Here is a 16,572-nt window from a genome sequence, read left to right on the forward strand (position 1 = left end):
AAGAGCAGTGTTAAACGTCATCTGTCTGGGTGGTTAATGAAGCTTCCACGACATAACACAGGGTTTTAAAGAATGACAACACAGAGGGCATATACATACAGGTGAAGAGTGCTTCAAAATGGAACAGTGAAGTAGGCATAGATATGGAGATATACAAAGATGATTAAGAAATGTATTAAGTACCCATCTTAATGAGAGCGAGGTGGCTAAATTCAAAACAGGCTGGGTGAAGCATGTTTTTCACAGCTCACTCTCAAGTTCTCAAAATGGAGTTATTTTTGGTTTTGATTTTTGTTAACAGGAAGATACATTTTGTGTTGCTTAAAGAGATTAAAGATACAGAGGGAAGAATGATACGTGTGCAGGCACTAATAGAGGGTATGCAGGTGATATTATGTAATATTTATGCACCTAATAAGGGAAACCGTCACTTCTTTCATGAAGTGAATAGGGTTTGAGGGGAGATGGATGTGCAAATAATATTGGTACGAGACTTGCCAGTGATGGACCCTATTTTAGACAAAAGTCGATTTAAAGGTCCACTGATGACTTAAGACAGGGAAGCAATTCATATGTTAATATATGACATGGCACTTGTAGATGTCTGGAGGCCTACTAACTCTAAGGAGAGGGAATACATGTTTTTTTCCCCATTGTCATAAGTCACAATCCAGAATTGTCTTTTTCTTAATTGCAAGCCCCTTAGTAAACAGTGTAGTTAGTTGCAGTACAAGAACTATTGCAATCACAGATCATACGGCAGTGGAATTATGTTTAAACACAGAATTGGATATGGGTAAGAGGACTAGCTGGAGGATGAATACATCATTATTACAGGAAGAGAATTTGAATCTTTTTTTGAAATAAACATTGGCAGCACTTAGGAAATTGCAACAGTTTGGGAGGCCTCTAAAGCATATATAAGAGGGAAACATTTCACTTGGCTCAAAAGAAAAAAGAGAGCCTAAACAGAATCAAGGAATTAGAAGGTGAAATTAAATTAAAGGAAAATTATTTAGCGCAACATTTTTCAGAACCACAATATCAGGAACTCTGTAAGCTTAAGTTTCAGCTGCATGAAATCCTTAACACAAAAGTAGTATACTCCTATACAGATTAAAAAAACACATTTTTTGTAAAGGTGGGGAAAAAACTTGGAACATTTTAGCCAGACAAGTGAAAGAAAAAGACTCCTCAAATATAATTTCAGCCATCAGACACGGAGATAAATTAGTAACCTCAATGAAAAATACAAATGAGACATTTCAACAGTATTACAACAAACTATATACATCATCGGTATCTTGTGATGACGACCAAATAGAATCATACTTCTCTAACATTAACATGCCTAAGCTTAACCCTGTTCATGCAAGGAAACTAGAGTTGACTGTAATGGTTGCAGAAATAAGGAAAGCTGTGTCATTAATGAACACTGGGAAATCACCAGGCTGCGATGGATTTCCTGTTGAATATTATAAAGAGTACATAGACAATCTTGCCCCAGTCTTGGTGAAGGTGTATCAGGAGGCATTTGAAAAAGGCCACATGCCACCAACGTTTAATGAAGCTTTAATATCTCTGATTCCAAAGAAAGACAGAGATATAACAGACCCATCTAATTTCAGACCCATTAGCCTGCTTAATATTGACTTTAAAATACTGACAAAAGTGCTGGCTCTATGACTTCAACAAGTTTTACCCAATATTATACATCCCAATCAAACAGGCTTTATGAAGAGCAGATCCTCAGTGGACAACATGAGGAAATTAATATTTAATTTAATGTGGTTTGCCCAGTACAAAAATGTGCCTATAGCTGCTGTTTTCCTAGATGCCGAAAAGGCCTTCGATGAGGTGGAATGGAGCTTTCTCTTTTCCACTGTCACATTTCAGGTTCGGCCCCTATTTTTGCAGCGGGTAAAGACATTATATAAAGAACCGAAAGCAGCAGCAATTACCACTGGAGTTATATCACCCTTTTTCAGCCTGTCTAGAGGCACTCACCTATTGTCTATTGTTTATAATTTGTGTAGAAACACTGGCAGTCAGTATCAGGAATAATGAGAAAATTAAGGGAGTAGAGGGTGGGGGGCAGGAACATAAATTGTTGTTATATGCTGATGATATTTTAGTTGTAGTGACAGACCCTGAGGCATCTTTACCACATTTGATAGATACTATTCAGTCCTACTCTAGACTGTCAGGTTACAAAATTAATTGAAATAAATCAGTGAAAATCTTAAATTTAAGTGGGTACCTCAAGGCATGAACTTGAACATAGGAGAGATGCCCTCGTTAAACTTTAACCCGGTGTTTCAAAAAATTAAAATATTATAATATTGGAAAACTACAGACAACAAGCTAGAGTGGATGGAGATTGAGAATGAGTTATGTTTACCATTTAGTCCAAAGGAGCAACTGTCTCAACGAAGTACAACAACAAATCCAATTTTTGTGTATTCTAAGGAAGTGTGGGCCAAAGTACACAAAAAGTATAAGTTGTCGCAATATGTACAGATATATGCTTCTTTGTGGTTTAATCCTGCTATACATATTGGTAAAACGTCAGTGTACTGGAGGCGGTGGCATTCAAGTGGTGTATGTACTATAGGGAACCTGTACAAAAATGGACAATTCATGTCTTATGAGCAATTATCACGTCAATTCAAATTCAAAGGCAAACAACATTTTTGGAAATACTTACAGTCAGGGACTGTGTAAAATCTCAAATTGGTAATTAGTCAGAAAATTATATTTTGGGATATCTGAATGTGCCACGGGAACACTGCACTGCCTCACAATTTTATAGACTAACAAACTATTCAGTAAGTGGTGAGTCCTCTAATGTGAAATTGTTATGGCAGAGAGACCTGAGAATGAACTTTATACAGGAGAAATGGTTGGGCGTACTAGCAGACTGTGGAAAGTATGTAAGGGAAACAAGAGGGAAGTTCACATAATATAAGATCATACATGGATATTATCATTCCCCTGTGAGATTACATAGAATGAAATTGATGAATGATAATATGTGTTGGAAGTGTAAAACGGAGGTAGGAACTGGGAATGTGCATTAGCGAGTCAATTTTGGGTCAAAGTTGTGGACTTCCTGAGTAACTGTGATTCCCCTGACCCCTATTGTATGTTTACTAGGGGACAGATCACAAATACCGAATATATCAAAAATACGTTTTTCTGTCATTATGGTGGGCTTGGTCACAGCTTCCAGAGTTATTCTAAGACACTGGAAAACTGCTGTATCTCCTAATCTGAAAGACTGGACTAATGCAATGGTGGAGACAGCATCTTATGTGTCTATGCTTTACAAACTGTCGGCTAACAAGGAGGATGGGATGACCTCTTGGGATGTTTTTTGGACCTACACAAGTACTAATGAAAACTCAGCCTGAGAAATCAGAGACTAAATACAGCATAGCTTCCTTGTCCCTCTGTAGACTGGATTTCCCTCTTATATTTCTTACTTTATTTTTCAAGTTTTATTTTTCCAATGTGACATGTCATATGTTTATGCCAAGATTCCAAAATGTATGACCAACCCTGTACTCGTTTACTCTGCCACCAAGAATTCAATAAAAATTTAAATTATCAGGCAACAGACAGCTAACAGGAAGCAGGTCAAATATGTCTTCAAAATAAGAGCTTTACATTGCACCCCATTGGAGTTTAGATCTGGGTTCCTAGCGGGGGGCTTTTGATTTGAAAGTAGCGACTGTTAGTAGCTTGCCACTACAACAACAAGCTGACAGCTACAAAGACCGAGGAGACGCTAGCATCTCCTGGAGCTCAGTGGCTTTCCAGTTGCTCATCTTGACATCGGCGGATTAAGTCAAGAACTACAATGTCTATCCTAGCCATCTTCACCGTAATGTAACATCAGAGCACTACTGTTTACCCTCACCATGCCTCACAGACGCACCATGCCTGTTTAGACATGCAACATTGAAAAGGCTCCGGTCTCAAATAGTGTCATGCAGCGCAGCGTTCCAAATGTTGTGTAATCAAATACAACCATATGGCGGTATATTAAAAAATTCATATCATAACGAAAATACACACCGGTATTCATGGTGAGCCGGTATGCCACCCAGCACTAATATACGTCCATATTTTGCATATAGGTCTTAAATTACATTTAGTTAGGTCTTAAATATGTAAATTAATTTAATATTTCCGTCGCTGCCTTTTTTTTGTTTTGGGGAAATGTGTTGGTGAGATTCATAGTTAGCTCCGTGTGTTGTGATTCTTCTTTCTGAAGTATCCAGGAACGTAAGTGGCATTTTTGCGACAGCCCAGTTGGAGTTTTTCGTAGTGTACTTCGTCAGTCCTGGAAAGACTTCAACTGCAGAATCTGCTTGACCAACCAGAATTCAGCTGGTTAAAAGCTGTATTTAATAATGAATCTGAAGCACAGTGTAAGCTCTGCAAGAGGACCCTCAACTTGGGCACAATCGGTGTGGAAGCGCTGGTGTCTGAATATAACATTCACACTCTGTAAGCTGTTAAACATGAGATTTGGATGTAAAAAGTTGTACCACTCTCTCCTCCAGGTTCATGTGAGGGGAGGTCAGTGACAGCACCTCCTGTCCTTTTCTTTCCTGCATCCTCTTGTCTTCCACTGTTGAATAAATTGAGTGGAACTTCTCTCACACACACACCAGGGTTATTATAGTTGACTAAATTTAATTAAATTTCCAGATCAAAACTAAACTAAGACTACTAAGTCACTTGTTAAACTAATTAAAACTAAACTGAAATAAAAAAACAAACAAACTGAAAAGTATGTTTGGTGATTTTTGAAAGTTATTCTGGGACTGCATTTTTCCTTACTTTTTTGTATTTCGTGTAGGTGTTATATTTAGGTGAAAATCGTCTTAAAAAGTCTTAAATTTGACTTGTTCAAACCTGCAGAAACCCTGGTACATATTTGAAGTTTGGAGTCGGGTCACACAAGGCCAGAACTGAGATGAAGACTTAAAATTTTGCAGCCAACAACAGAGCAGTTCTCTGTGTTTGTGACTTGAAGTCATGCACATTCATTTTGTTCATCATCTAGATTGCATATGGAGTAGGTGTTTTTGTATGCTCACACATCTGCTTGATGACAGGAGAAGAAAAACTACAAACTGGTTTCCTTGTATCTTTTCTGTCTACTACAGTATTCCCCAGCATCCCGGAGCAGCCTGGCATGCCCTGCCCAGGAGAGGACAGTGAGTATCATCAGATCTGCTTTCACTCTTTACCCTCTTTTAGGATTCCCAATTACAGAGAGACTCATAATGCTCTGTAAGTATGGACACACAGGACCCCATTGGGTGCTACCAGCACATATGTGTTTGGCACCTTGCATTGGTGTCAGTGCAAAATGGGGCTGGTTCAGCTCCAGAAGATGTTTTGCCATCTTAGTACCAATCAGTCATGATTCAGAGTTATCATCCATCAGAGACTTACACTTAGACCAAGTTTACAATTTTCCAACTGGTAAAATTGAGAAACTATATCTTAATCTGTGGCCATATTTCCTGGTGCCCAAAAAATCCCTCTGGCATTGTGCTTGTGATTGTCCTGGAGCTATTGGGTCAGACACATGCCTTGCAGCTGCTACAGTTAGTATCCAGTTTCATCCACACAAAAAGTATTGGTTGCTATAGAAAAGGGACGGGCCAATAAAAGATTCCGCTGCCAGTTGCGATAAAAACCTGTCAGGATAAGGATTTACACAATCATACAGTGGCTTGCAAAAGTATTCCCCCCCCTTGAACTTTTCCACATTTTGTCATATTTTAACCACAAATGTAAATATATTTTATTGGGATTTTATGTGATAGACCAACAGAAAGTGGGGCATAATTGTGAAGTGGAAGGAAAATGATACATGGTTTTACTTTTGTTTTACAAATGAACAAAAAAAGAAAAAGAAAAGTGTGGTGTGCAAAAGTATTCATCCCTGAGTCAATACTCTGTAGAACCAACTTTCATTGCAATAATCTTTTGGGGTAAGTCTCTACCAGCGATGCACATATAGAGACCGAAATATTTGCCCATTTTCCTTGCAAAATAGCTCAAGCTTAGTCTGATTGGATGGAGAGTGTCTGTGAACAGCAATTTTCAAGTCTTGCCAGAGATTCTCAAGTTGATTTAGGTCTGGACTTTCTAACATATGAATATGCTTTGATCTAAACCATTTCATTGTAGCTCTGGCTGTATGTTTAGGCTCGTTGTCCTGCTGGAAGGTGAACGTCCACCCCATTCTCAAGTCTTTTGCAGACTTTAAAGGGATATTCTGGTGTAATGATGCAGTAATGATATTCACTGAGCTGCGGAACTCTATTGCACTCGGTAATTGACTCACAAGGCTTCCCCACAATGAGCCTGCAGCTGGAGAGGTGAGTTTTGCTTATCTTTTCCGACAAATTCGGCAACGATATCAAATGTTTGATGCCTTGACATATGTGCTGGGACCCTGTTTCTAATGTTGCTGAAGTTTGGTGCTGTTCTGACCATTATTTGTGGCTTTTTGATGGCGATTTATACTTGGCTCCATTTACTGCGGAGTATTGTTGTTGTGCGGCCGTTTCTAAGGATGCTAAAACTATGTAAGCTAGCGGTCCACAAACTTTATCTCTCAAGGGGGGGTCCTACTTGGTGTCATGGTGTGTTAGACCATGGATTAAACTTACACCGGAATATCCCTTTAAAAGGTTTTCTTTAAAGATTGTCCTGTATTTGGCTCTGTCGATCTTCCCATGAACTCAGACCAGCTTCCCTGTCCCTGCTGAAGAAAAGCGTCCCCACAGCATGATGCTGCCACCACCATGGTTCACATTGGGGACGGTGTGTTCAGGGTGATATGCATTGTTTTCCATTTAGGCCAAAAACGTCAATTTTGGTCTCATCTGACCAGAGCACCTTGTTCCACATGTTTGTTGTGCCCCCCACATGGCTTGTGGCAAACTGCATGGCTTTGTTTCAACAATGGCTGCCTTCTTGCCATGTCTTGGTACATTTGCAGTTGTGCCATACTCTTTCCCTGCGATGGACTGGCGACCTGTCCAGGGTGTCCCCTGCCTTCGCCCTAAGTCAGCTGGGATAGGCTCCAGCCCCCCCGCGACCCTGCAGAGGATTAAGCGGCGTACATAGAATATGTACAGATGATGGATGGATGGATGGATACTCTTTCCATTTTCAGGTGAACTGAACAGTGCTCTGTGAGATGTTCAAAGCTTGGGATATTTTTTCATATCCTAACCATGCTTTAAACTTCTCCACAACTGTATCCCTGACCTGTCTGGTGTGTTCCTTGGGCTTCATGATGCTGTTTGTTCACTAATGTTCTCTAGCAAACCTCTGAGGCCTTCACAGAACGGCTGTATTTACACTGAGACTAGATTACACACAGGTTGACCCTATTCACTAATTAGGTGACTTCTGAAGGCAACTGGTTACACTAGATTTTGTTTAAGGGTATCAGAGTAAAGGGGGATAAATACTTTTGCACACCACACTTTTTGGTTTTTTAGTTGTAAAAAAAAAAATCAAACCATGTATAAGTTTCCTTTACTTCACAATTATGCACCACTTTGTGTTGGTCTATCACATAAAATCCCAATATAATACATTTACATTTGTGGTTAAAAAGTGGCAAAATGTGGAAAAGTTCAAGGGGGTTGAATACTTTTGCAAGGCACTGTATATTGGGATAATTGTGAATATCCTCACATGAGTAATTTGAAAAAGCTAGTCTTGCTTGATCATGTCATCCTATATTGATCTCATGATTTATTTTGAAATGTCACAAGGGGAAGCACAACGGGATCCAAACTAAATACCGACAGAAAGATGAGGTGCCCACCTGCAGAACCTACAGCCCTGCAAACCAACATCCAATTTGCACTCTGGTCCGTGACTACAGTCCTGCTCTAAACATTTGTCTATTTTTCACAAAACAGAAGTTCACTAAAAAAGGGGGAGGGTTGTAGGGTCCATAATGGAATAGAAGGTACTTGTTTCTGCCTGTGGGTGCCTTTTCTTTTAAAAGAGTTACAAGCATATTTTGGTACTATTGGAATTACTGAATCTCAGTTAGGCCAGGATAATCAAGAAATTCACACTCCCATGCCTACTATGGAATTATTGAGAAGTGAGATGCCCATTTTTGTAATGTTTGACATCAAAAACAAAGCTGTGTAGTCAAGTTTGAACACAGCAAGATAAAGAGAGTAAACTTGAACAAAAGATTTGTCTTCGTTTTATTTTTTTGGATTAAAAATGAACGTCGACACATATCTTGATTTATTAAATTTATCAGAAATAACAATTTACTGATGAAATGAGGCTACTACTTTCATTACATGGTTTAAATTACACCCACATTGCTTGGTAGAGGAAAGGACAGGTAGTCATTAAAATCAGAGGATTTGTGCTCTTGGGAGCTCAACTGTGCTCAGCCAATTTCATGGCCCTCCTTCCTTTAGAGTGGAGAATATCGTGTGCACAACTTGGACAGTTTCTTCATAGGACCTGGCCACATCAGAAAGGAATCATTACAATAAGTGGATTACCTCATGGTGGCTTGAACTGTTGTGAACTTGGAACAAATTGCAGACTGTCTTGTATCTCGACGGTGCTGAGCTTTCACATAATTGAGTGCCAGAGAGTCCAAAATTGAGGGAATCATATGAGCTGTGACGCACCATCCATTTACAGGATTATGAAGTGCTCCATAAATGAGTTTTTTTTGCAGACATAAGTTGATTTTACAAATGCTTTATTTAATGATTTATATTTATTTAACCAAGATGTCACTTGAGATTGAATCGCTGCTTTAAAAGAGACTAGGCCACAATAGAACACAAGATCAAGAAAATTAGAATTTTGATACACATGTAAAAAAGTCACCTACCATGGCTGAAATATCAATACCAGCGACTTAAATAAAGCAAACGAAATTCAGAGCCCACATGCAAATACACAAACAAAGGGCTGAGTTGGTTGGAAGAAACCTCAGGAAGAGCCACAGAGGAGAGATCCCTCCTCCAGGACAGACAGATATGCGATAGATGTCACATGTATAAACAGAAGATAGCAGTGGTGGGGGCTAGAGTGCATCTCAGACGGCGTCCTTCTGGTCGAACGTGACTGAGTTTTTAAAACATTTTTTAACAGAATTGGGTCGTTGGGTCATGACTGCTAAAGTTGTTGAGCTAAAGTGCAACATGTTGGCTAACTCTTGAGCAGCTACCAGGGTTGCATGACAGACCGGCGTAGCTAGGCTAGCACTAGCAAGCTAACCTGTTTAATGCTATTGCAGTGATATCTTGACAACATGTTTTTCTCTTCTAAACTAGTATTACTGTGTCGCGGTCAAAGGCCTCCCCATACATGACAAGTTGCTGCTCCTGAACGATGCCACTGAATTGTGGCCCTAACATTTTTGCTGAATATTATGACGTCAGCGTCCATTTAACCAACGAACTTAATGATATCAAATGTCATAACTTTATCATTTGATTGTACTAGACTTTTCTTCTGTCAAATCATTCTGTGATCAGTTCATCTTTCAGTCATAGTTGACATTTATACCAAATTTGACAAAATTCCCTCAAGGAGTTTCTGTGATATCATATTCAATAGATTTGGGTGCCATGAGGTCTCAATGTCATGAGGTCATGTCATTGTGACCTCATGTCATTGTGCAGTGAAGTTTTTCCTCACTCAATTCAAGGGTCAGAGCATGTTACTGGCTACACAGATTGTTGAGCCCACTGAAGTGATGTGATTGTGACCTTGTGCTATATAATATAGATAACTGATGAAATTTTCTTAAGACTGTGTGTAAATACTTCTGCTGCTACTATTGCAACAGCGTTCTTTCTTTTTCGTATTTCGTATTTTTTGCAGTTTGCTGCGTGCACTATGAAACAGCCTTTAGTCAGATCTTAAGTTTGTGCTGCTCTGCCTCTCTCTCTCTTCCTCTCACATACTCCCATGATGTTTGCTGCACTCCCTCACTGTTTGCTGTGACAGCATGTTTCAGCCGCTTGTGGACTGCACTCCTGAGTGTGCCAGTGTGTGTTTGTATGTATGTATGTAAGTATGTGTGGATTTGAATGTGTTTGATTGGAGGGGAGCCTTGTGCTTTTGCTGCAAGTCAGACCACTGATTTACTGTGTTAGGAGCAGAGTGTGGCTGTCATCTGTAGGTAGGTAATGAATGATACACACATACAGTTATACACACACGCATGCATGCATGCACCAAGCTATCGTTGATGTCTGTATAAAGCTTTGCTTGTTGTGCCCTGTGGGTGACATGTAGTTTTGTATGTGTATCAGTTGTACCTGTAACTTCTGTTGACGTTCGGAAAGAAGAGGGAATGATAGAGCTGTTATTTTCAGAGAGGAGGAGAAGGAAGGGAATCGTGTTCAGGGGGGAGGGAGACTGTTGCTCATCATTGTTACAATGTGTCTTCAAGGCTAGCTCTTTACTGATAGGGCTTGATAAAATGTGCAGTTGCTGATACATCGTAAAAATATTTAAACATTAAAGTCAGTTCCTCCAAATCAAGTCCTCCACTCACACTTGCTACAACCTCTTTGCTTTAATTCTCTTCCACATCATAAAACGTTATGCATCATGAGAATCAAAACTAAACCAGAAAAATGACATTGACATTAAATCAGTATCAATGCAGAGTTTAAGGAAATCCCAAATTAAAGGAATTATCTTAAATAATGTGAAACTGCTTGTCAGATGTGAGATTAAGACAGAGAACAAAGCTAGAAAAATAATTTGCATCTTTATTGTTCTTGATATCAGTCAATGTGTGAATTATTTGATAAATAACAGAAAGACTGTGGGTCAGGTATATTGTTCAACATGTAAAAATGTAAGTAGAAAATATAGCTGCAAGCGGCAATCCGCGGGTTCTAAACTCTTTCGCCCCAAATCGACCACCCTGACCCTCATCGCCCGCAGTTGATGACATCGGCCGCCGTGTTCCTCAAAGATCTGTGCAACACATAACCATGACAAGCCCCAAATTTCTCCAAATTGTTTTTTTTTTTATCTACATGCTAATGGAATTTATAGTGCCCCCTATAGATTGAGCTCAACATGCTTTGGTAGGCAGATTCCCAGTACAGTTGTAAACCTACCCACCAAGTTTTGTGATGATGGGGCAAAGGGTGTCAGAATTATGGCCAATCATTTCTAAGCCCCGCCCATTGCAAAAATACATTGGTCCATGTGCGGTCATGTTTTTTTGACCAATCTGGCTCATTTATAGTAGAAATGTGTCTTTTTATCCCCCGAAGCTGTATACCAAATTTAGTGTCGATAGAGTCAATCTTTCAAAAGTTCTATTCATGTTACTGTTTTTCACATTATGCTAATTGGCAAAAAATCTAGTTGGCAGATTTCAAGTCAGTCAGACTCACGGTGTGAGGGGCGTGGCCTACCTAAAAACGCATTTTCAAACCTTAATTACAGCGCCACCATGTGGCTGACTGGGCTCATATTTTGATAAAAGTTGATGCACATCATTTCCAATCAAAAAAAAAGTTTCTAGCCCATTCCAGCTCACGGGAATTTGAGCTCAAGCGGCAGTTCTACCCCTTAGGGGTTAGAACCCTAATAATAATAAACCAGCACAATTTTAGAAGGGTTCTACCCTTTCGGGGTTAGAACCCTAATAAACCAGCACAATTTTAGAGGGGTTCTACCCCTTCAAGAACCCTAACAATAAGGTGTGTTTTAGTATTCAGTTCACAATATTGATAGTTGAATTCTAAATCAACATACACACAGCTCTCGTTTGTTTTTTCTATGTCTGTTCACTCAGATTACTCCAAGTATCTGCAACTGACCCTATGTATTTTTAGAGAAGAAATTCAGTCAGAATTTTAATATTTACAGTATTAATTAGGTAATATTACAAACTCAATATGTATTTTTTCCATAACTGAGTAAACAAGCTGTTCTCAGAGGAAAATAAGGTCCCAGAGCACTGGTTCAAGCTAGAAAGGTGGCAGGGTCCCCCACATATAAACAAAGTAAAACAGTATAAATTGTGTTGTCCTTTAAGTGAGGTGTAACATCACATCACCACAGTGAGGTGTTATTTTAGTGGAGGACAACTTAGTTTGCTAACCCCATTTTCACATCACATTATAAAGTCCACATCAAGCATAAAAAAAGGTAAAACTTAAGAATGAGGAGGAAAAGTCCAGTGATTGTGTGTAGTTCCCAGTCTGAGTTCAGAGTTCAGAGAGATCTTGGTGGAGCTGAGTTAAAACCTAAAGGGGAATTTTAAGTTGTTTCTGATTGAGTAGTTGTGACCTGGATTGGAACTGAACTGTTTTAGGACTGTCCACAAAATGCCAGATTTCATGGCAACCCATCATTGATAGTTGTAAAGTATTATAATTAGTAAAGTAATTCCTGCAACTAGGACGTCTCTCTGTCAAAACACAGCAGAAGATGTGTTGTGTAGGGACGGCTGGGTGGAGTGAGGGGGGAGAACCACTCTAGTTGCTCAGTGCTAGTCATCTCTGGAGGAGAGAGTTTGACTGCAGAGCCAGACCTTCTGAAGGAGTAATGTACCTGGAGTCACGAGAGATTCTGCTCTGATCTGGGGCCAATTACTGATGGGAGGAGAGCCCAGAGGTTACCTTTTAGCTTAGACCTAATGTACAGTAATCTGGCTGTGTGGTACTACTAAAACTCATGCTAGTGACTTGAAAAAACGCCTATGACCCTCTTGTACACAATTACACCATTAAATAACCACCATTGTTAGCAAACCATGTAACTCAGGCAAAAATGTTCACAAAAATGTTCTGTTTTAAAGTTTATTATACAGTTTTAATCTATTCAAGTGGGTTAAGTCTTGTTCACTGACTTGTCTATTAAGGAAACACAGTGTAAACTTGAGTACATTTAATTTCTCTGAGTTTGAACCTTGGTGGGATACTTAAAGTAAAGTACTAGCTTACCACTCTCTCCGTCACCACACCCCGTTAAACTCTGATGTATACAACTCATCCTCCTTGGTGCCATAAAGTAATCTGTCTTTGTTCTGGCCTGCAGTGAAAGGAATTTCTTGCCAAATTATATCTGATAAACACAATTTAAACTCTAGTAAACATAGCTTTCAGTCTGCGTGCTATTGGTCCAATATGCTAAGGGTACATTTGAGTTACCAAAATAAATACAGAAATGTTGTATCTTCTTGAAAGACCTGATCAAAAGGTAGAGCTGAAAACAATTGACACGGTCCTTTTTTTCAGAAGTGTAGTGTGATTTAGTGTGTGTGTGTGGGGGGCGCAAACAGACCCCCCTCTGTGTGGAGAGAGAATGATTGAGGGTGGGTGGAGGTGGAAGTGTTCAAATACTGGATGATGCACTCGGTGCAGGCATCCCCCCCCTTGCGCCCACAACCACCACTATAGCACTAAGCCACGCCCAACCCCCACAGCCCCACCCTCCCCCTCCCACTGCGATCTCTTTTTTTCCCAGCATCCCCTTCTCTTTCTCTCAGCCGTGTGGCACCACTATCTCTCCAGGGAGGAACCTACAAGCGCTACTGCATCACACAAGACACAGAGGCGGGCGAGGGACACAGTGTGAGAGTGAGAGACGGAGAGAGAGGCAGAGAGAGGGGGAGCATTGTACCGTGCAGATATCAGCTCTTAATATACAAGGCAGGGACTCTGCCTGTTTTTTTTCCTTTAGTCATCTATTTTTGGCAGTTCCTGCCACGCCAAAAAAAAAAACAAAAAAACAGAGAGATTCGATTTTCTCCAGGATAACAGGTCTCTAAAGAAGAAGGGAGAAATAGACAGAGAGAATTAAGCAGCTTTGTGAAAAGCAAGGCGACTATATCAGCTGAGGAGAGAGAGAGGAAGAAAGAGGCGAGTGAGCAAGAGAGGGAGGGAGGAAATAATTAAATAAATCCCAGGGAGGAGAGAGAAAGAGGGAGGGATTGTCAGAAAGAGGGAGAGGAGGGGATGTAGTGGTGTGTATCCTTGCTGGCTCACCACTCATACACACATACACATACATACACACACGTACACACACATACACACGCACACTTAGCCTGGATAATGTGCTGAAAGAGGTGGAGAGAAAGGAAGAAGGCATACCGGTGAGCTATCTATCTCTGCATCCGTCCATCCATCCATCCGTCCGTCCATCCATTCCATCTCTTCATCAATCTGTCTGTGTTTCCATGGCAAACCCTGAGACAATGGATTTAGACGACTGTGTCCTTGCCTAAATTCTTGTTTGTGTGTGTGTGCATGCGGGAAATCTATCTGCCTCCATGATTAGCATGTGTGATTGATTCATGCCTCGCTCGTCGTGTAACGCATTGCAGGCAGAGATTGTGTGCGTGCACCCTGCTAGCTGTGCTAGCGTGACTGGTGCCTGGCTGGCTTCCTTTACCGAATGTAGCCTTGGAAGTCTGTCTGGCAGTCCACTCAGAGGCTGCACCTGCCAATGAGTGCGACATGGTGTTGGTGTACAAATGTGTGTGTAAATGTTGTATTGTAATGGCAGTGTATGATTCAACCATTGTATCAGACTACTACCAGTTTTAATTTCATATGTGCTATAGTGAGAGCCAATCACCTCTGATTTATTGGCCATGATGCAGGTTGAATGCAGATTACAGCGCTGTTACACTGGTTGGTCTATATTCTGGTCTGAGGCTAATGCATCCTGATGAGAATGCATTCATGTCAGATTACTTTTTATTTTTAGAAATGTTTGAACCATGGATCTGATTTAAAGATTGAATAATAGTGATGTCAGCTTTGATAAAAATGTCAACATTAAAATTGACCTTCAAAAATCTTGATGAACCCTAAATTGCACAAATGGCAAACAAATATGGATGATTTTATATCTATGTATGCGTTTGTGTGTGTGTGTGTGTGTGTGTGTGTGTGTGTGTGTGTGTGTATGGAGAGGTTCCAGGGGATTGCTTAGCTGGTAGCAGTGTTACAGCAAGGGGCTCATAGAACAAAGAGTTGAAATAAACTCTAAAAAAATAAATGTTTTTACCTCTCTCATTTCTCTTCTCCCTGTCTAACAAAGCAAGGGGGAAGTCTAGTTGGGTTGTCTATCTATTGGGGGGTAATTTTCCAAGCAAAAATCAAATAACTTTTCAAAGTTAATACTACTCAGCCTGTAAAAACAACTGTGTAATATCCTCTGTGGTTCTGGAGGACCTTTATTACACCTGAGAAGATAACCCTGGTGATGTCATCTGGCCTAGAGAATATGGATTTTTAACCACAAACTTGTGTTTCTGTGGGCTTGGATGTTGATCAGACAGGAACACTGTATATGACACTGTTAAACTGCATTATAGGAAATTTAGGATTCAGTGTTTTTGGGAGTTCAACCCAAAGAAGAACACCTTCCCCTCAGCTGCATCAATTTTGAACCATTATTCCTTGCAATTCCCCAAACATCATAGAAGGTTGATACTAAGTTAATGTTCTGAAGTGGTTTCAGTTAGTTTGATAATGACAAAACAATCAAAACAATTTGCATAAGGGGACTGAAGCTTTCTTTGGTTTCTTTCTTATCTGCATCTCTAATTTGTCTCTGAGACTGCTACTGTGGCTGAGTCCTGTGGATATCACAGCATTTAGAGATGAAATACCAAAACATTACATTTCAGTCAGTCAGCCTGGCATTGAGTTTTTGTTTGGTGGTTATTTTGTTTTGTGTGCTGTAACCATATAGTGGTGAATGCTGAATCAATGCCTCTGACAGCATTTTCAGTTGATACAGAAACTGCATTTTTTTCCACATCGATCAAAGAAATCTGTCATTTCAAAAATTGTCATTTCTACATTAATGTTGTCTAAAGTACAGAAATATCAATTCATATCATTACTGAACATTTGAAACATTTGAAAACTCAGTTGTGGCAGTATTGAAGTGCCCATATAATCCCACCTCCTCCAGATGTAAACAAACTTGTTGCTGTTGTACTTAACTCACAGTACACAAGCCTTGTTATAAGGCTTACTGCTGTAGGTGTGTGCTTTGTGCTAACTGCGTTAGCTTCTGGATGTTCAGTGTACCTCATGTCTCACATGTACAAACACATCAAACATTATCATAATGACTGCCTGTGAATATTGTTAGTACTCACTCCTGCTGAGCTAGGATGATAGTACTGAGAGATTTTGGTTGGACATTTCTCCTGCCACTAGCCAGCTAATTACTTTAGGAATATATCTGCCTACCTTTATGAAAGACTCCAGTTATGCACAGTGAGAGTGCAGGCAGAGTGCGTGCAGCTAGGCAGGCATGCAGGTATACAAACCTTTAGTCTATCCTATCTTTTCATATGGATCAGATGAGCTGATTGGATGGTCTTGTTACTAGATACTGGTTTCCTATTTTATTACTGATTGCAGTCGTCATGTAAAGAGACAAAGCTAACCGTAACCCTAAGGCAAGTTCGCATGACTTGATGAAGCTATATGTCAATCCTTTTTCAAGGAAAAAAGGCCAGCATCCATCTGG

The 16,572-nt window shown here is 40.0% G+C and overlaps 1 protein-coding gene across 2 annotated transcripts in view; it reads left to right on the plus strand.

The window, feature by feature from the left end:
- prkcz (protein kinase C, zeta) overlaps positions 1-16,572 on the plus strand; it is a 172,298-nt gene that overhangs the window by 19,309 nt on the left and 136,417 nt on the right. For both annotated transcript variants that reach the window (XM_037104253.1, XM_037104254.1), the window contains exon 4: positions 5,181-5,231. In XM_037104253.1, coding sequence (XP_036960148.1) covers positions 5,181-5,231 — 51 coding nt within the window. The remainder of the gene's footprint in view (positions 1-5,180; positions 5,232-16,572) is intronic.

The sequence above is a fragment of the Acanthopagrus latus genome, chromosome 7, assembly GCF_904848185.1.
Source record: "Acanthopagrus latus isolate v.2019 chromosome 7, fAcaLat1.1, whole genome shotgun sequence".
NCBI classification, from domain to species: Eukaryota; Metazoa; Chordata; class Actinopteri; order Spariformes; family Sparidae; genus Acanthopagrus; species Acanthopagrus latus.